The sequence below is a fragment of the Lithobates pipiens genome, unplaced genomic scaffold, assembly GCF_037356315.1.
Source record: "Lithobates pipiens isolate NorthernLeopardFrog02 unplaced genomic scaffold, aLitPip1_a1.2 Scaffold_3, whole genome shotgun sequence".
NCBI lineage: Eukaryota > Metazoa > Chordata > Amphibia > Anura > Ranidae > Lithobates > Lithobates pipiens.
Genome location: NW_027507790.1, coordinates 25,748,507 through 25,770,755, shown reverse-complemented (window position 1 = coordinate 25,770,755; position 22,249 = coordinate 25,748,507). Strand labels below are relative to the sequence as shown.

General features: G+C 44.3%; 1 protein-coding gene across 1 annotated transcript in view; it reads right to left on the bottom strand.

Annotated features, from left to right (window-relative positions):
- LOC143940232 (dehydrogenase/reductase SDR family member 4-like) overlaps nucleotides 1-22,249 on the bottom strand; it is a 76,139-nt gene that overhangs the window by 40,673 nt on the left and 13,217 nt on the right. The window contains exons 4-6 of the mRNA XM_077461404.1: nucleotides 8,509-8,579; nucleotides 6,796-6,847; nucleotides 3,632-3,766 (exon numbers count right to left, since the gene is read on the bottom strand). Coding sequence (XP_077317530.1) covers nucleotides 3,632-3,766; nucleotides 6,796-6,847; nucleotides 8,509-8,579 — 258 coding nt within the window. The remainder of the gene's footprint in view (nucleotides 1-3,631; nucleotides 3,767-6,795; nucleotides 6,848-8,508; nucleotides 8,580-22,249) is intronic.

Sequence of the window (22,249 nt, the reverse complement as noted above, 5' to 3'; positions counted from 1 at the left end):
AACCTTCGGCCGTGTAAACCCTTTCTGAGCATGCGCCATACTTAGTCTGTCCAACTTGCCTACACACGAGCGGACTGTCCGCTGAAACCAAGTTTGGATGGACAAAACCAAGTTTGAACGGACTGTCTTACGGAAATTCCGTAAGACTTTGTTCGTCAGACTGTCCACTGAAAAAGTCCGCTGAAGCCCACACAAGAGCGGATTGTCCACTGAAACACTGTTCAGCGGACTAAGTTGGGCAGACAGTCCGCCCGTGTGTACGCGGCCTTACTATCCTTGTCGTTCCAGCCTGCTGCTTCCTTCTCCTTTAGTCTACTGTGAGCGTGAGACCCTAGGGGTCACAAACTGGAGCCAGACTGCAGCGAAGTCCATCCTCACCACTGGAAGCTCTGGTGAACACCTGCTGGCTCTTAGACTCCTCGCCCTGGGGAATCTATGCTCCAGCTCCCATTGGGATCTGTGTTAGTGATCCTGTACTCCTGTGTCCGGAATCTCCCTGGGTACAATCCGCAGCAGTCAGTCCTAAGGTCCACTACCTAGCGGTGCATTTCCGACTCCTACGGAGTGCATCTGTCACCTGGTCTCAGGTGACCTGACACCCCCATTACATTAGTGGTCAGTGTAAATCCCTGTTACATTAGTGGTGAATGTGAATCCCAGTTACATTGGAGTTTTCTCTCTATTGATGGGTCCCGCTCATTGATGTACAGTAATATCTAGCAACCAAATAAGCAGAAGTCATGTGCTGTAACCTCTAACAAATAATCAGTGAGCCATAATGTGTGCTGTAACCTCTAGCAGCCAGCGGTAATGATTGCATGGGGGAGCCCAATCAATATTAAAGATGGCCCTGTATGAAACTATACTTTCGCGAGGTAAACCCTCACACTCCGGACTTCATGAATTATGGCTCCCTTGGGAACATTGGTAGGTAAAAAGTCATATTTAGAATATTGTGAAAACCCAAATGATTACTTATTACAGTAAATTTAACCTGTTGTGCTCTCTCTTTGCTCTCTTTCTCTCCCTCTCTCTTCCTTCCTCTCCCTCTCTCCCTACCCCCTTGTCCCTTCCCTACTCAACCTCCTCCTCCTCTCCAAAGTAGTATATATCCTACTTTTTATGTTATGCAAAGTTATCTGTATTGTTTATTGCCTTGCATATACCTGATTTTGCATCTGTATCACCAAAAAAAAAACAAAAAAACAATTTGCATTCGCAAAACTATGGAAAACTATGGTACTTAACAATCTCTAGAAGCAACACTTTAAAAATGTATACAGGTTACCATTTTAGAGTTACAGAGGAGGTCTAGTGCTAGAATTATTTCTCTTACTCAGGCATTCATGGCCATACCTCACACGTGTAGTACAAACAGCCATTTGCATATATGGGCGTGACCTACAGCGAGTGAGCATGCAGAGGCGTGTTTACAAGTTAAAATATTTTTTTTTGCTAGAAAATTACTTAGAACCCCCAAACATATACATATTTTTTTCAGATACCCTAGATAATAAAATGGCGGCCGTCGCTATACTTTATGTCATACCGTATTTGCGCAGCGGTCTTAAAAGCACAATTTTTTGGGAAAAAATACACTTTTTTGACTTAAAAAAATAAAACAGTAATGTTAGCCCAATTTTTTTATATTGTGAAAGATAATGTTATGCCGGGTAAATTGATACCCAACATGTCACGCTTTAAAATTGCGCCTGCTTGTGGAATGGTGACAAACTTTTACCCTTAAAATCTCCATAGGCAACGTTTAAAAATTTCTAAAGGTTACAAGATTTAGAGTTACAGAGGAGGTCTAGGGCTAGAATTATTGCTCTTGCTCCAACGATCGCGCCAATACCTCACATGATTGGTTTGAACATAGTTTTCGTATGTGAGCATGACTTACATATGCCCTCTCTCCTGTGCGCAATCTCAGTGAGACGGGGCGCTTCAAATATATATTTTTTTATTATTTATTTTAATTTATTTTTACACTGGCCTAAAAAAAAAAAAAAAAATGGGTCACTTTTATTCCTATTACAAGGAATGTAAACATATTTTGTAATATAAAAAAGCTGAGTGGGGGCCATCTTTCCCTCACTCGGCATCCAGACAATGAGGAGAGCGGACGCAATCGTATCGATTGTGACCGGAGCGAATATTAGTGATCCCCCAAGCCCCCGATAATAGGGATCTTGCGGTGAATCCACTGAGACCACTTTTAACCTAAAGAGGATAGTCCGCCATTTAAAAAAATACCAGGGTTATAGCAGCTAGCTGCTGCCATAACAATGGTATTTAACGTCAAAGTAGTGATGTATAATGACGTCAGCTGGTCCTTAAATAGTTAAAAAAAAAAATATATATATATATATATATATATATATATTTAGATTATTTTTAAATTGTAGTTTAAAAAAAAAAATCACTTTTATTGCTATCGCAAGGATTGTAAACATCCCTTGCAATAACAATACAGCATGACAGGTGCTCTTTATGGAGAAATCTGGGGTCTGAAAGACCTCAAATCTCTCCTCTACCCTTGAAAATCAAAAAAATGACTTGCAATAAGATCTTTTTTATTAATTTTGAAAAAAAGAGAAACATCATTACAAGACAAACTTAAAATAAGAAAACAATACAAGACAAATAATCACATTCCACATGTACACCTAGATTATACATACAGAACATTCTTCGAGCCTGAGATACCTACTAACCACTATTTCACCAGTTCCACCCAAAGGAAGGAGGAAAAGAACAAAAAAAAAGAAAAAAGGAGGGGGGGAGGGGGGTCTTTGAGACTAGTCAAGCAAAACATAGGTTTTGAGTGGCTTATATCACAATTACATCTTTTATTGACTAAGCTCAATAATTGTTTTAGAAATAATTTTAAATTAATACATGAAAGCTTTAGAAAGTTTGCACAGGCATCTGCATTGCACCTAATCCTTGTCATGATTTCAATTTTAGTGCCTGTTAATGGATTAGTAAAAAAAAAAAATGTATATATATATATATATATATATATATATATATATATACATATATATATATATATATATATATATATATATATATATATATAAACAAAATTTAGCACAGCCCTGGAGCCACACTACTTCCAAATGGGTAAATCAACTTTATTGGCCAGCACAAGCACAGACGTTTCACCCAGGATCTTCCATCTAACATGGTTCACCCCATACTGGTGCTTACCCTTTTAGGAATGGTTTTGATATCTCCTGGTTGTGTTACCTATATATGTTCTCTCTTATGGTAGCTATCCATCACTGAGATTTAATTCCTAATTTTGGGAGGATGGATTCAATGACAGATGGGATGCCAGGTGGGAACCTCTTGGATGGTACCTAGGGTCTATCCCCAGGGGCCCTTTCTCCTTGTTAATAGAAGCTAGCCTTGACACTTCAGTGACACGTTCTCTATCTTGTTACAAGCATTAACAGAGAATATATTCCGTTTCAGAAATTAGCACCTGTGATCTGGGAATGGCTTAATCTTTTCTGAGTAACATCCTTTAATCAAACATGAATTGCTCTTTCCCTGTTAACCCAAATTGGTTTATCCAGTATATGAATTATAACATTATTACCATTAAATATTTTTGACTTACCACTTTGCTGAAATTGGTATTGATTACACCCAGTGCCAGGCTATTTACTCTGATGTTCTTGAAACGCAAAGCTTGTGCCAAAATATTGGTTAATCCAAATATCGTTGTCTTAGTTATTGCATATGGACCAATATACTGGAAAATAAATATTACATATTCTTTATTATATATTTCTGTATGTATTTCTATAGAGAGACAGAGGAGAGTTTACACATGGTAACTAATTACAGTGTATGGTCCTCAGATCTTTAGGCCGGGTTCACACTGGTACGACACGACAGTCATACCACTTTGGATCCGACTTTGCCCTGCGACTTGAAGTCCGACATGTGTCCAACTTCAATGAACAGAGATCTGACTTTGATCCCCGACAATGCCAGGCACTGTGTCTGGTATGAATCTTTAGGTGGAGAATATCACGCACATGTAAAATCTAAAATGAAACCAGAGGAAGCTGTTCACATGGCACGAGGCAATGATTTTTGTTTCAAGTGCAGAAAACTTCATGTGGCTTGCAGAGTTGACAGACGACACCACCTGTCAAACTCAGCTATTCAAGTTAATTGGCTGTGCCGCAACTACAAGCCAAATGCTTGGCTCGCATTTACAGCACATTGGCCCTATTATAAAATGGCATTTGGCCTAAAAAAAATAAAAAAATCAGGTATTAGGGAGGCTGCATTCATGACAATGGCTGCTTAGCCGCACTATGAAAAGAAATCCACCGCAAAACCCTTTTCAGAGCATGGGCTAGTGCCACTGTCATTTTTACAAACTGTCATATTTGCTTTAAAAAGTAACTTGATTCTATAAACCATTTTTATATTACCAATGGTACCAGACAGAGGTGTCCTCTGTCTGACATTATATTTGTACTCCTTATCGAACCCCTAGCTGACAAAATTAGATCAGAGCTCCTAATATTGTGTATTTTGTATCAAGGGACTGAACACAAGATCAGTCTCTTTGCAGATGATAGAATTCTAATAGTCACTAACCCTTCCCAATCCCTCCACTCCATTCGATCTATCTTAACCCAATTCGCTGAAGTCTCCTACTACAAACTAAACAAATTGAAAACCTTGATCTTAAACCTCCATATGCCTTCTAAAACACAGGTCACGCTAAGCAAAATGTTTCCATTTGTTTGGGAAAAAAAACTCTATCCCCTACCTGGGCTTCAACCTGACACCTCCCTTCCACTACACAATTGTTCGAGTACAACCATAAACCATTCCTACTATCTCTACCAAAAGATCTATTATTGTTCGGTACCTTTAGTATGTGAAAACTGGGTCAGATCACAGCTATTAAAATGTTTGTACTTTCTAGACTACTGTACCTGTTTAGAATCCTACCCATACCCCTCCCTTCTAAATTTTTCCATAACCTTCAGAGTCAACTAACCCAATATATCTGGGAATTCAAGCACCCTAGATGTTCCTGCCGGCTCCTAATAAACCCACAAAAAAAAAAAAAAAAAAAACGGGGAACTGGTCTTCCAAATATACACCACTACTACAGAGCCATCTTACTTGACCAGATTTATTTCTGGCTACATCCTACTGGGGAAAAAAAACTTGGTCCTTGATAGAATCTTCCCTATTTCACCCACTTACTATGCACAATTTTCTTATCCTGAGCTCGGTATACCCCAAACCCTATACCCCAAAACATCCCTGAATTAAAGCATCCCTCAAGGCTTGGACCTCACTATTGACTTATAAAGTCCAGAGGTCAGGTCTTTCCTGCTACCTATTGACACTCTTAGTGCTTTAATACCCAAGTTAAACATATCACCTTGGAAGCACTGTGAGCTTCATATAGTACAGGACCTCTGCGAGGATGATAATATAATACTCTTTTTATATCATACAAAAGAATTACACTCTACCTCCCGCTGATAGATAGAGATATCTATCTATGTGAATTTGAAACTGTCTATGGGCATGCAAGAACCCTCCCAGCTCTACCCTACCATCCTCTATCCTACAATTTTATGATAATCCTAAATATTTGGGGCATGGGATCTCTAACTTCTATGCCTACCTTATTAACATAGAATTCCCCATGAGAACCCCCTCCTTACATAAATGGGAAACACCATTTAGAGATATTATTTCAGACCTTAGCTGGCAGAAAACCTTTTACGTACACCATTAATGCGTAATTAATGGTGCAATGGTGCTATAATTAGGCTTACCTGTAGCTGCACTGGATATCGCCTAAACCTTTAGGAGATATTTAGGTTTAGGAGATATTCCTGTATTTGCATGTGCCGACGTCATGAGGCACATGCGCACTTAAGCCAACTGAAGCAATGGCACGCACATGCCATTGCTTCAGTTGTACTGTGTCGTTCCCGATGGCTCCCGCTCATGCAATCCAATCACAGTGTTGGAGCCATGATAACCAGAAGTAACCTCCGGGATAGATGTTTTTTCAGGAGGGTTTACAGCCATTTTAATTAGTCACTATTAAGTAGTTTAGAGCATTTACTTTTTGTGATTTAAAAAATTTTCTTGTTATAAAATCAGCACGCTCAATTTCTTTGAAAACATTTTTCGGCACACTGTTTTCAAAAGTTTGCCTACCCCTGGTCTACCCTGACATGGAAAGCTGGTCCACCCTATCTAGAAAGTTGCTTTAAGAAGTCTGCTGTGTATGGATTCCCTGCCTATCATCAATTATTAAGCTTCCATTATAGCTATATATTTTCACAGGTTTAATGAAGAAATTAATCTACTGTGTATCATGTTATGTTTATGTGGCGTGTCCATAATTTTTCTCACCACCCACTATCCCTTTATCATGCATTGTGCAATTCCTTAACATATAATCTCCTTGTGAAGTACGATGAAATCGGATCAATGCTGGAGGCAATTTACAGAACAGGCCAAATTTGGTAACATAAATTATTAATGTGCATTGTACGTTCCTTACTATAGAACATTATGTTCTATCAGGTTGTTATAGGTAAAGTTCTGCTTTAATGTTCATCATTCAGTCATATACAAGAGATAAATCTTTCATCATGAATACATTTTTCTTGTGCATGCACTCCCTTGCATATGTTTGGGTATACAAAGTTCTAAATCATTCCCTTCTAAGTACAATTACAGCGAAATATAGAATTTTTTTTGCATATTGTTTAAATAACTTACTGGTTCAGGTATGTATCCAATGAATGAAGAGCAGATTATTATTGATCCACGCCTAATTGATATAAAACAGAATATTATGTGCAATGCTGCTTGCAAATGTATGATCATTAAGAAATGTATAAATCTTTGTTACTGGTTAAAAATATTTGCAAAATTGGTTAAATAAAATGACTCATATTTGGGGGTGGGCAAACGGTTCGGCCCAAGCTTTGGTCATTCGCTGAACACCCCAATTTGCAGGGTGTTCGTCCGCAACAAATATTCTGCAATGCACTGAGCGCTGCACAGTGCATTGCAGTGCCCTGATTGGGCAAAGCTTTGTCCAATCAGGGTACAGTGTAGGCTGATAGTTAAGGAACGGGGTCGGGAAGCCAGCTGTCCTTACCAACCAATGAGTCATCAGCTGTCAATGGGTTTCTCCACTGAAATCTGAACAATAAAAAAATAAAAAATAAAACGGCATGGGGTCCCCCCCTCAGTCCATACCAGGCCCTTTGGGTCAAAGCCAAAACAATATATATATATATTATGTTAGGCCCCCCTCAAAGTCCATACCAGACCATTATCTGGACATGCAGCCTGGCAGGTCAGGTCACCAGGTCACCCCAACGCACCTTGTCAAGGGCCTCATCCCCACAACCATAGCTGGTGATAGCGGGGGTCAAAAATCCCTCTTTAACAAGGGGGCCCCCAGATCCCGGCCTCCCATGTGAATGAGTATCAGGTACATAATAATCCTACCCATTCACAAAAAAAGTGTCAAAAAGTAATAAACACAAGGGAAACGTTTTGACAATTCCTTTATTAAAAAATAAATAAAAAAAATAGTGTCCCTCGATGTATTCCATCATCCATCACCCCCCCCCCCTTACCTGCCAGGCTGAATGCCCAGATAAGGGTCTGGTATGGATTTTGGGGGGGACCCCATGGCCTTTTTTTTGGCATGAGGTTTCCCTCCAAATTCATACCAGTCTCGGACGGTCTGGTATGGACTGGAGTGGGACCCCACTCCTTTTTTTCTTTATTTTTTCAATAGCCGGGTGCTAGCAATTGACAATCTTTTTTTTTTCTTTAGAAACGTCATTTTTGCTGCAGCATGCTTTATGCGTGCTACAGATGTGCCACTTTACAGGAAAAATAGGGGGACCCGCCCAGGCACTATATTTAAAAGGAATTTTTCATTTTTATTGTTGCACTTTAAGCACAATTAAAATCACTGCTCCTGAACAAAAAACAATAGTTTTTAAAAATATTTTTTTTATTGATACATGTCCCTCAGGGAAGTACCCAGACTTTATAAGCCTTCAAAATAGAAACTTTTTATTTTTCTTATTCAGCTCCTTTAGACTTAAATGGGGTTCGCCATTGGGGTTAAAGCATTTCCCCTATTCGGTTTGCAGCAGAAATCCCGAACAGGGGAGTGTTCCTCCCACGTCTACTCATATTCCAAAAGAAATAAAAATGGCAGACCAAGCAATCGTGCACTGAATAAAATAAATTTGCTTGTTATTTTTCAAACAGGTTATTTGTAAAAATATAGTTAACGTTATAAAACAGAGATGATGATTTTACTGGAGAATTAAATATGATCATATGATAATCTGTTGTATTTAATAGTTACTATGTATATATTCTAATAATAAAACTAAATATATAAACCACAGGTTTTCAAGTGGAATTATTAAAGAAAAGAAAATAATGAAAAATTGTTACCCTTGTTTCTGGATGTGAGGTACAACAAGTTTTATCAAAAGGAATATTGATATTACATTGACATCGAAAACCTAGCAAATGATATAGAGAAACTATCAGTACATTTTCTTTCATGAATTATGTTTAAATTCAATGCAATCTTTACCAATATTAATTATTTCTATAGCCCCAATATTAAAGTAGAAATCCAGGATTTCACCCCCACTACCACCACCAGCACCTGTAATTTTATTAAGCCCCCTTCACATTGGAGCAATTTGACAGGTCAAATAGCATGACAAGTTGCATCCTATTGCCGGAAATGGCAGTGTTAAAATAGATTTGCCGCTGACTTTGCATTGCTGCAGGAATTTGAAAAAGTAGTACCTGCACTACTTTTGGAGATTTAGGGAGCAACTTCAATAGACATTTGTGCATGAAGCCGCACAGATATCTTCAAAGTCGCACAGAAATGGAGCTTTGAAATTGTGCAATTTCAGGTGAAGGTCACACAATTTCAAAGACGCAGTCAATGTGAACTGGGGCTTAAAAGAATAAAATAAAAAACTTTTATTTCTAGTTAGGAAAGGGATGGATTTTAACCCCTTGTTGAGCCTTGCTGTTATCATGGACCCCATTAGAGAGATTTCCCCTTACTTACCTACCCCACCCTATTAGATTGTAAGCTCTTCTGAGCAGGGCCCTCTTAATCCTCTTGTATTTTATTGTATTGTAACTGTATTGTCTCCTTTTATATTGTAAAGCGCTGCGTAAAGTGCTGGCGCTAGGAGTGCGCATGCGTGGGACTTCTGTAACGCCACGCTAGCTGGGAGCTCCGCTCCGCTCCGGTCTTCTATGGCGCCCAGATCGAGCTAACATTGGCAGACAAAGCGGGTGAGACCCCCCACGATCTCCGGACACAGCAGGGAAACCTCCCGCATGTCGGGACCACCTTCTAAAAGAGAAGTTAGCCGGCATCTGAACTTGGGCCTGGTCCCCTCTGACCCTCCCAAGATGGTGGCCGCGCTGAACCCATGCGGAAACACAGCCACAGACTCCATCGCAACGGACCCTCCTGTGACTCCTCATCATCCTGTGAGTACCAGCCAACACCCCTTTTCTTCTCCGGCATCTATGGAGTCACTTTTGGGCAGACTGCAGGCCGGCATGCCTTACTCCCTCAGCAATACACCTGGCAGCATTCCTCACCACAGGCATCCCCCATACAACCTAACTACCCCCCTGACATGGCCGAGCTTTTAAACAGCTTCTCTGACATGCTGGCAGCGGGTCTAGCTCAAAATTCAGCACAGATCACCACCTCAATCAAAGCTGACATTCAGAGCCTGGGGGCCAGGATAGATGCGATTGAGCAAGCTGTTGATGACTCTACTGCACGAACAAATCAGAATTGTGTATTCAATCACTTCAGGACCAACTTGAAACTGCGCAATCCAAACTAGAAGATTTGGAAAATAGGAGCAGACACTACAACTTCCGTGTCAGAGACATCCCCGAATCTACTTTAGACATGCATGACACCGTCAAAGCCCTAATTAAAGAACTCATCCCAGACATTCCAGACCACAGGCTGGAATTGGATAGAGCACATAGAGTTCTTAAAGCTCCTCGCCAAGATGGCCTCCCCCAGGGCATTGTTGTTAAGCCCCATTTCTATGGGGTCAAAGAGGAAATTATGAAGAGATCTCGTAATAAGGACAGCATATCCCTGCACGGCAATAAAATCCAAATCTTCACTGACATCTCCCCTGCCACTATGCAGAAAAGGAGATCCCTCAGACCATTCCTGGATATCCTCTCCCAGAAAATGATCAAGTACAGCTGGGCCTTTCCCTTTCGCCTACAATTCCAGTACAAAGAGAAATCCTACAACTTCACAAATTTCCAAAATGGCGAACGCCTACTTCTCCAACTTGGACTCATCACTCAGGAAAATCGACCACCACCAGATGGAGACCTGCCCAAGTTCGTCCAAGAGACCCCCACCGTCTAGCCTGCTTCCCCCGATGTGGATGAAACAACAATCAAAGAAACACCGCAACTCCATCCCACCAAGATGATCCCCTTGGCCTGCTTTCCCTGAGGGGCATGGTCCCAACCTTCTGATTAGGCCGGATTCCTGGATGGCCCTTTACACACCCAGTCGTTTACAGACTTGCTGAACTCCCCCCCCCCCCGTTTTTTTTCTTTTGTCAGAGACTGGAGGTTATCTGATTGATTCTTTTGCTTTGATGGTCCGCCATTTACAATTGGACCCCTGGGGGTCCCCCCGTGCTATCCTTACGCAAGACGCCTTGCGGCCAGAGCAGAACCTTTTGCCGCTCCTCCTGTTGTAGTCTTGAGGGTTTTATATTCTTCCCTCATGACGCCACCAGTACTGCATCCCTTTTTACGGATGCCCTCTAACTGATCCCTGTACAATTTAGGGAATCGGAGCAGGTGTTGGCCATCCAACCCTGCTGACATGCAGTCCAGGATACTTCCTATCCTGGACTTGCTCTTCTTCTACCCCCTTCTCTTCCTCTTTCCTCTCTAGTTCTCCCTCTCTATCTTTGCTCTTACCCCCTCTCTTCTCCAGGTGCCTTCAAGGGGAGCTCTCCATCTGACCTCTACGTGGTTCCAGGGGCCAGCTTCACATATTTCCACCAAAGGACTCTCCTCAACTGGATCAGGTGAGAAATTCTAGCCTTTATTCGCTTCAACACCCTCTTATCCATGGCTGACGATATCCCCACACTCCCATCCCTCAAAATAGCGACACACAACACGCAGGGCCTGAACTCCCCAATGAAAAGACGCAAAGCTTTTCATAGTTACCACTCGAGAAAAATTGACATCATTCTACTTCAAGAAACCCATTTCCCGAAAAGCTTCAAACCTACCTTTTTACACCGAAACTACCCTACCTTCTTTCTTGCTAATGCAGAGGACAAGAAAAGGGGTGTAGCCATCCTTATCTCCAAACATATTCCTTTTACCCTCTCCAAGATAGTCAGACGGAGAGGGGAGATTTCTCCTGGTCAAGGGTTATGTGAATGGAACATTGTTCTCCTTCATATCTTACTATGCCACAAATAAGGGCTAAGCCCACTTCTTCTCCTCTATGTTAACATCTCTCTCTCCTCACTCCAACGTCACCTTTGACCTTCTCTTGGACATATCATCCCTACACAAAACCCTCCTCATAAGGCCACCCAAACAGAGCCTAAACACAGCTCTTACCTCTAACGCAGAACAGCATCTGCGATGGGTAAGTGGTAGATTCTACCTTAACTCTGATAAATTCGGCCCCCATCTCGTGGCAAAACTTTCCCCAAAATATAGAGTCCATGCTCTACCAAAAATCAAGTCCCTGTCTGGATCACTGACCCAAAATCCCAAACAAATTTTGGAAGCCTTCCACACGTTCTATCCAAACCTCTACTCTGGATCTAGTCCAGGAAGCAGCCAATCAATAAACTCATTTCTTGACAGTATCCCCCTCCCCAAAATCTCTGATGCCCACCGCTTAATTATGGACGCCCCCTTTTCCGAGGAGGAAGCCAGAGGAGTAATTAAGGCTCTTAAAAAAGGCTCTGCCCCTGGCCCTGATGGATTTTCCAATTGTTATTATAAGTCCTTCATGGAGGTCCTATCTCCTTATCTGGCTCGTGCCAAGTGAGCAATTATAGACCCATCTCCCTAATCAACAATGACCTCAAAATAATGACAAAAATCCTCTCTAACAGACTGGGATCTTTTATAGGGTCCTATGTTCACAAAGACCAGGTAGGCTTTTTCCCGGGGAGACAGGGACCAGACCAGATAAGGAGGACGGTGGATATAATCTCTCTGCTTAAGGCTCAGTGGTATGGGAACCGCCCACAGGAGGGTTTCCTCCTATCAGTTGACTTACAGAAAGCCTTCGACACAATTACCTGGCCATACATATTTTGTACCCTGGAGAGATGGGGCTTTGGCACTCATTTTATGACCCTCCTTAGGGCCCTCTATTCCCAACCCAGGGCTCAAGTCAGACTCCAAGAGCACCTCTCTGACCCCTTCCCAATTTCGAAAGGTGCCAGACAGGGCTGCCCTCTATCCCCCCTCCTGTTTGCTATAGGAGTCGAATTGCTAGCAATTGCCATTAGGAATCACCCAGGCATTCATGGAGTCAAATGTGGCCACTCCATACACAAATGTGCATTATTTGCAGACAACGTCCTTCTCTTTGTCACTTCTTCCCTCATATCTACACCTAATATTCTCCATCTCCTTCTTAAATTCAGTCAGGCTTCGGGGGTTACAGGTTAAATTGTCCAAATCCATTGCCCTCAATATCTCCTACCCCCAAGCTCTGGTTGACAGGTTGAAAGAACACTTCCCTTTCTCCTGGAGCTCTACATCCATTCACTATTTAGGCGTCCACCTCACTCCCAACTTCGGCCAACTTTATAAACACAATTATCCCCCCAATAAGATTGACCTTGATCAATGGTCACTTCACAAATTGTTGTGATTGGGTAGGGTCAATGTGGTCAAAATGACCTTCCTTCCTAGGATACTATACCTATTCCGCTCACTCCCCATTTTTGTTCCTAAATCCCACATTCAAAACCTACAATCATCCATTAACCGATTTATCTGGGGTAATTCCAAACATAGACTTCCCAAAAACGCTCTCTTCAGACCCTGACAGAAAGGTGGCTTAGGACTACCTAACCTCCGGTGGTATTACCAAGCTGCTCAATTAAACCAAATATCAGCCATTTATTCGAGAGGACCTAAACCAGACTGGATTGAAATAGAAAGACAGGCAATCCCCAAGTTCACCATTGACTTCCTTCTTTGGTGCCCCCCGAAATCCAGGCCCCCGATCATGTCCCCCACCCTCTCTCACTCCTTTGCGATTTGTGACACTTTATACAAACTAAACAACAACATTACCTCCAGCTGGCATCCCCTAGCCCACATCTTTAATAATCCCTCCTTTCCCCCAGTGTTGAATATCTATCATATAAATGTACTCACCGAGGCCAAGATGCCGAGAGTGGTCGCTGTTGCGACTCGGCGCAGACCACCCCTGAAGGTGGCACAGAGGGTGGTTGCACCAAGAGGCACAAGCTACCAGTAGGACAGTCACTTGCTAGCAGATCAGCAGGCAGCCTGAGCAGAGCTGAAAGGTGATGTCCCGTGGGAAGGTCCAGAAGCAAAGGTAGCAAGTCCGTAAGGCAAAGACAGAATCCAGGAGACAGGCCAGGGGTCAAACACAGTCCAGATCAGAAGACAAGTACCAGGAACGCTGAGACAGAAGGATAATCCAAGACAAGCCGGGGGTTGAACACAGGAGACAGCAGGTAAGTCCAGATGCAGGCTGATGGTCAAACACGTTTAGAAAGCAGGAGTCCAAGATCAAGCCAGAGGTCGGGTCAGGAGAAGATCAGCGAGGTCGATAAGGCAATCCGGGTCACAACGGGTAATACAGATAACAGGAGCAGACGTGGGAATCACAGGAAGCTGAAGACAAACCAGTAGTGTGTTTGGATGACCTCACTTCCTTTATAGGTCAGCGAGGGGTCACACCCTGTGTGTGTGTGCTTGTGTGCTTTCGTTTATTCCTATTGCACACAGCTGTGCACCAGAGCGCTTTACCCGTGCGCATCCTATGACAGTGCCCCCCCCCCCCAGGGGGGCGGCCTCCGGACGCCCAAGCTAGCCATCAATTCCGGATGTTGCTGATGGAATGTCTTTATTAATTTGGGAGCGTGAAGGTTCTTGGATGGTTCCCAGGAGTTATTTTCTGAAGGATACCCCTTCCATTTTACCAGGTATTGTATTTGTCTACCGACTTTCCTGCATCCTAGTAAAGCTTCTACTTCGAATTCATCTTCTCCATCGATCTTGATGGGTGGAGGAGGAGGCACTTCCCTTCCAGGAAAAGGACTAGGAACCAATGGCTTCAAAAGGGAGGCATGGAAAACAGGGTGTATCCTGTATGATTCAGGGAGAGCTAGTTCAAAGGCTACAGGATTTATTACCCTTTTGATTTTGAATGGTCCTATGAATCTGGGACCCAGCTTGCGTGTGGGACAAGGAAGTTTGAGATTAGTGGCAGATAGCCAGACTTCCTCGCCAATTTTAAAGGTAGGGTTCTCCTTCCTTCCCCTATCATGGTATTTCTTGTAATCATCCTGGGCCTTCTGTATGGTTTCCTGGATCCTTTGGAAATTAGATTGGATGGCGGCTATCCGATCTTGGACCGCAGGAACAGTGGATTCTGGGATGGAGTTGGGGAGGAAAGAAGGGTGAAACCCACAGTTGATCCAAAAGGGAGTCTGGTTGGTGGTTGTATGAATTGAATTATTGTAGGCAAATTCTACATATGGTAATAGGGCCGACCAATCATTTTGAGATCCTGAACAAAAGCAGCGAAGATACTGCTCAAGGGTTTGGTTTGTCCGTTCAGTTTGCCCGTTACTTTGGGGATGATATGCCGATGACAAACAGATCTTGATTTCCAGTATCTTGCAGAGTTCTCTCCAAAATCTAGAGGTGAACTGTGGACCTCTATCAGACGTGATACTGCTGGGAACCCCATGGAGCCTGACAACCTCCTTAATAAAGAGATTGGCAGTTTCCAGAGCAGAGGGAGTACCGACCATAGGTAGGAAATGGGCCATCTTTGAAAGACGGTTGACTACTACCAGAATTGTGGTGAAACCTTCCGAGGGCGGTAGCTCCACAATAAAATCCATTGACACGTCTGCCCAAGGTCGGTCAGGAATGGGCAAAGGCCTTAACAGGCCCCAGGGCTTGATCTTGGGACCCTTGCTACGCTGGCACGGTACACAAGAGGCAATGTAAGTTTGGCAGTCCTGTCTCCAACCTGGCCACCAGAAAGAACGAGAGATCAGTTCCGCTGTTTTCTGTGTCCCAAAGTGGCCGGCCAATTTGTGATCATGACAAGTCCTTAGAACTTGAGTCCTAATCTCAAGGGGAACGAAGACCTTGTTTCGGGCCCAAAACAGATTGTCACGTTTTTCCAAGGTAGATAGGACTGGGTCATTGCAATGGACTGAAGCTGTTTTGATGGCCGTAAGTAAGTCAGGCTGTGGGAGTAGAAGGAAGTTGTGAGGAGACAAGATCGTACTAGGCTCCGTTACCTGGGAAGACTCAGGGAACATGCGCGAGAGCGCATCCGCTTTGTTGTTCTTGGATCCGGGCCGGTACGAGATATGGAACTGGAATCTTGAAAAGAAAAGCGTCCAACGGGCTTGACGGGGTCTTAAGCGTTTGGCAGTCCGCAGATATTCAAGATTCTTGCGATCTGTGAATATTGTGATGGGATGAGTGGCTCCTTCCAAGAGGTATCTCCACTCCTCCAGAGCGAACTTGATGGCCAATAGTTCTCAGTCGCCCACGTCATAATTCCTCTCTGGTGGGGTTAGCTTCCGAGATGCGAAAGCCACCGGGTGTAACAAAGCTTTAGGCCCTTGTCGTTGTGAGAGGATGGCTCCTGTGGCTGTCTCGGAGACATCTACTTCCAGTACGAATGGTAATACTGGATCGGGATGCCGTAAAATAGGAGCTGAGGTGAACAAGGTCTTTAGTTTGGTAAAGGCTACTTGGGCTTCTTGAGACCACTGAAATCGGGTGTGTTGGCGGGTCAGCTGAGTAATGGGGGCGGCTATTGAAGAGAACCCGGCGATGAATCTGCGATAAAAGTTAGCGAAGCCTATAAACCTTTGCACGGCTTTCTTATCCCTTGGAGCAGGCCATTCCAAGATTGCCTTGATCTTTTGGGGGTCCATGGAGATGCCCTCAGTAGAAATGATGAATCCTAAGAATTGAACTGTAGTTATCTCAAATTCACATTTCTCCGCCTTAAGGTACAGCCGATGTTGTCGGAGGATGGTGAGGACTTTCCGCACGTGGACCCTGTGGAGTTCAAGAGAAGCAGAGAAAATAAGGATATCATCTAAATATACCACTATAAAATCATCAAGATAGTCTCTGAAGATGTAATTTACTAGATGCTGAAATGTGGCCGGGGCATTGCACAGGCCAAAGGGCATAACAAGATATTCATAGTGGCCAAATCTCGATCTGAAGGCTGTCTTCCATTCATCCCCAGCACGGATTCTAATGAGATTGTAGGCCCCCCGCAAGTCTAGTTTGGAAAATACTTTGGCAGATCCTAAGCGCTGGAATAACTCAGGGATGAGTGGAAGTGGATAGCGATTTTTGATTGTGACTTTATTAAGTTCCCTGTAGTCAACACATGGCCTAAGGGATCCGTCCTTTTTTCCCACTAAGAAAATACCTGCCCCTGCTGGCGAAGAAGATGGGCGAATGAACCCCTTTTCAAGATTTTCATCATTGTAGGCTTTGAGAGCCTTTAGTTCAGTCTCGGATAAGGGGAATATTCGTCCAAAAGGGATCTCAGAGCCAGGTAACAGTTCAATGGGGCACTCATATGGTCTGTGTGGTGGTAGACGGTCAGCCTTCTTTTTATCGAAGACGTCCTTAAACTCGGAATAGACCTGAGGAATGTGCTGAAGGTGATTAGTGGTGGGGGCCACGGTCATACAAGGAGCTGGAACAGAATCAAAACAATGCTGCATACAGTAGGCGGATGTAAAGGACACTTCCTTCTTGTTCCAACTGATCTGGGGATCATGAGCCTGCAACCAAGGAAGTCCCAGGATGATAGGGAACATGGGAGATGATATTAGGTCGAAGCGTAGAAGTTCTCTATGGCCAGAGTCTGTAATAGTGAGCAAAGGTAGTGTCTCCTGTGTTACTGGACCTGAGAGTGACAGATATCCATCTGCTAAATGGACTAGAAGGTGTGTTGCTTTATTCTGACTTGGAATGCGTAGTTGCTGTGCAAGGGAGATGTCCAAAAAGCAACTACATGCCCCTGAATCAATCACGGCTGGGAGTGGGATCTTCTCTTCTGCCAGCTGTAGGGAAACAGAGAGAGTCACATAAGTTTGAGCAGGACCAACACTCTGGTAGTTCATTACACAACGTGGGGGCAACTTACGGGGTCTCACGGGACAGCTGTGAATGAAATGTCCAAGCCCCCCACAGTATAAGCACAGATTGGCTTGGCGTCTTCGTTGTCGCTCTTCTGGGGTGAGACGAGGACGGACCAAACCTAGCTGCATGGGCTCCCCTTCCGAAGCTGAGGGACCCGAAGGAACCGGGATGGGCTGATACGGGACAGTGGCCTTAGGAAGCATCCAACTAGGCCGAGGGGCCTGGAAGCGTTCGGAGCGCCGCTCGCGCATCTGTCTGTCCAGTTTTGTAGCCAACTGGATTAGTTCCTCCAGGGAGGCAGGAGTCTCTACTCGGGCCAACTCGTCCTTTAGGTTCTCGGAGAGCCCTAACCTGTATTGATAACGCAAGGCCGCCTCGTTCCAGCCGGTGTCAGCTGACCACTTGCGAAATTCAACGGTGTAATCCTCCACCGGTCTTCTCCCCTGTGAGAGAGCATGCAGGGTAGCCTCAGCCGTGGCAGTACGCTGAGGGTCATCATATAATTGTCCCATGGCCTCAAAGAAGGTGTCCGTGGAGTTTAACAAGGGGCTTCTCTGTTCCATAAGGCTATGGGCCCAGGCCTGGGGTTCCTCAGCCAAAAGAGAGATAAACCCGACCTTGACAATCTCTGAAGAAAAGGTCCTGGGTTGCAAAGCCAAGTACAAGGAACATGCATTTTTAAAGGCTCTGAATTTCTTTCGGTCGCCTGAAAATCGCTCAGGCGTGAGTACTCGTGGTTCGGGTACTGCCATCATCATACCGGGTGGAGGCTGGACATGAGGTGTGGAGGCATCGCTGACTGAGGCCTGCGTAGGATTTGTGGGTGCCGGAGCTGTGGCTAGTCGCTGAAGCCTGCTGTCGATCTGCGCATAGCCATCCTGTAGTCTCTGTACTGCTTCTGTGAGTGCAGAGACTTGTTGGCACAGGACTTCTGTTGGCCTCTGTCATGGCTGGTTTGTACTATCATATAAATGTACTCACCGAGGCCAAGATGCCGAGAGCGGTCGCTGTTGCGACTCGGCGCAGACCACCCCTGAAGGTGGCACAGAGGGTGGTTGCACCAAGAGGCACAAGCTACCAGTAGGACAGTCACTTGCTAGCAGATCAGCAGGCAGCCTGAGCAGAGCTGAAAGGTGATGTCCCGTGGGAAGGTCCAGAAGCAAAGGTAGCAAGTCCGTAAGGCAAAGACAGAATCCAGGAGACAGGCCAGGGGTCAAACACAGTGCAGATCAGAAGACAAGTACCAGGAACGCTGAGACAGAAGGATAATCCAAGACAAGCCGGGATTTGAACACAGGAGACATCAGGTAAGTCCAGATGCAGGCTGAGGGTCAAACACGTTTAGAAAGCAGGAGTCCAAGATCAAGCCAGAGGTCGGGTCAGGAGAAGATCAGCGAGGTCGATAAGGCAATCCGGGTCACAACGGGTAATACAGATAACAGGAGCAGACGTGGGAATCACAGGAAGCTGAAGACAAACCAGCAGTGTGTTTGGATGACCTCACTTCCTTTATAGGTCAGCGAGGGGTCACACCCTGTGTGTGTGTGCTTGTGTGCTTTCGTTTATTCCTATTGCACACAGCTGTGCGCCAGAGCGCTTTACCCGTGCGCATCCTATGACAATATCAAAGCCTTTCAATGGTGGCTAGATAAAGGCCTTTATAGAATTGGGCACTTTTTCAACCTAAATGGCCCCCTCACATTAAGCCAATGCACCTCACAACTGGACATGCCCTCCTCAGAACAATTCCATTTTCACCAGATAGCCCACTTCTTACATACACTCTCTTCCACAAACTCAGACCCCCTAGCGGTCACCCCCTATGAACAGTGGTGCACGTCAGCCATGGACATGAGGAGAGGAATTTCCCTGATTTATTCGGCTCTGTCCACTCCTTTGGAGAAAACAAGATATATGCAGAACTGGGAACGGGACCTCGATTTTGAGTGGGACTTGGACACCTGGCACTCCTACTTCACGAGGGCCTTCAAAGGGATCTTAAACGTCTCTCTAATCGAAGCAGATATCAAGGTCCTCACCTGTTGGTATTTGGTCCCAACTCGCCTAGCAAAATTTTACCCTCAATCCTCTCCTCTATGCTTTAGAGGTTGTGGCCATCTGGGTTCCCTCCTACACATTCTTTGGGAATGCCCTCGGATCAGAAGCTACTGGAACAAGATCTTCACCCTCATCCGCAAAGTCACTGACATTGTGATTCCCCAAAATCCAACCATAGCCCTCTTGAACCAGACGATCTCTAAAATTCCCAAACACCATCAATGCTTGATCCACTACATACTCATAAGTGCCAAAATGACCATTGCTCGGTCTTGGAAGTCCCCAAGGGCCTCTTTCCCAGCAGCCAAACAAAAAATCTCCTGGATCATGTTCCAAGAAAAAACCTCTAATCTCATCCTTGACAAATCTGAAAAATTCAAAAAAGTATGGGAACCTTGGGCCCACTACATTGCAGTGCTCCTTTAGACCTGGACCTGAACATAGACTTGACGACTAGTCCTGAAGCGAGCCCCCCCCCCTCATTCGGGAGCTCCCCTTGACACAGGAACCTCTCCTACCCCACTCTTCCTCTCCTACCCCCTTCCCCCTCCCCTTTCTCTTACTTGTCTGTCTACCCCTTCCTGATCCACCCCTCCCTTCGACAGTTTTCCTTGGGAGGAAGTGGGTACATGGCACAAGGTCAGAACTTAGCTTGAACACTGGTGCAACTCTTTATTTATCTGTCTGCCATGGCACCGCTAATCTCTTGCCCGTCAGGCTGAGCCTACTCTATACCCCTTGTAGGGGTGCAGAGTTGGCTCCCTTTAGACAAACCATTCAATTTTTCCTCAGGTTGAGCTAAGGAAGTTCCCCCCCCCCCTAGTCTTCCTATTCTAGGATTGATGCACACTAAACTCTTGGAAGGTCTGAGGGTCGGGGGGCTTTGGGTCCCAGGCACAGTTTGAGCCCAATAGGGGTGTCGGGGAGCCAGGTCCTCCGGAGAACCTCTTTTTCTTGTTTGTCCTTCTTTTTGTTGTTGACCCCCCTGTGCATCATTCCTACCTCATTGGTAGGAGCCCTGCACTGTTAGCCTCTGACCGCATGGCAACTATACGCAGGCACTGTTTTCCCTCACTATATTGTCCTGTTTGTACACTATTCCTTTCCTCATTAACCTGTACCTTTAAGCTGGCTCTCCTACGTGAGAGACGCATTTGTTCCATGTACTCTTTTCTTTCAATAAACATTTATTTGAAACTTAAAAAAAAAAAAAGCGTGCCCCCCCCCCCCCCCCTCACAGGGCCCGGTATAGATTCTAAGAGGAATCCCACCCCAAACTTTTTAAAAAAATGGCTTGGGGTCCCCCCAGAGTCCATACCAGACCCTTATCCGAGCATGCAGCCCAGCAGGTCAGGAAAAGAGGGGGGGGTTTAACGAGTGCCCCCCCCTGAACCATACCAGGCCACATGCCCTCAACATGCATGTGGGAAGCCCTTTTTGCTAGGATAAGACAGTAGTTATTGCTGGCATCTATAGCAGCCAGGGGAATCCGGCAGGCTGGTTGTACCCAAGAGGAACGATCAATTTGGTACATTTAGCCTGTCCGTTAATGGTTCGAATCATGTATGGCCAGCCTATGAAACCTCTGTGAATGGGCTTACACAGGCAACAAAAGGGCAGATAGTGAATAAAATTACTAACAGAGAAACCTTGGGAGCAGTTGGACATGAATCATAGCCAAGCCAAGTTTGGCTTGGCTATGATTCATGTTTTCATGACTATTTTAATACATTTTGAGACTACAAAAAAAAATAAAAAATTGCTGGTGCTATGTAAATCCTGAATAATAATAATATTAAACTTACTGTCATAGTGACAACCATTTTTAAATGAAATTGAGAAAAAAAATCTTCAGACACAGACAACAGTACAAAGCTGATAGGGTTTCCTTTCTTCTGATACCCAATTAAAGAAACAATTTTATTTCTAAAGTTAGAGTTGCAGATCTTTCCTTACTGTCTGTCTGTTCTAACCATTGTCACTGGGTCTGAGATGGCAGTACAACTCAAAAGTAGGGATGAGCTTCGAGTTGTAATCAAACTCATATTCGACTCGAACATTGCCTGTTCGTCTGTTCACCGAACAGCAAACAATTTGGGGTGTTCGCGGCAAAATCGAAAAGCTGCATAACACCCTGTACACATCTAGGGGAGAAATCTAAAGTGCTAATTTTAAAGGCTTATATGCAAGTTATTGTCAAAAAAAGTGGTTGGGGACCTGGGTCCTGCCCCAGGGGACATGTATCAATGCAAAAAAAGCTTTAAAAACTGAATTTTTTTCGGGAGCAGTGATTTTAATAATGCTTAAAGTGAAACAATAAAAGTGTAATATCACTTTAAATTTCATACCTGGGGGTGTGTATAGTATGCCTGTGAAGGGGCACATGTTTCCGGTGCCTAGAACTGTCCCTACACAAAGTGTCATTTCTGCAGGAAAAAAAGTCATTTAAAATCACTTGCAGCTAAAATGAATTGTCGGCTCCCCGTAATACAGAGATCAGTCACTACATGTCCCCTGGGGCAGGACCCAGGTTCCCAAACACTTTTTATGACAATAACTTGCAAATTAGCCTTTAAAATTAGCACTTTTGATTTTGAACGTTTGAGTTCCATAGACTTTAATAGGGTTCTAAAGTTTACACGACGAAGGTTCTGATGCG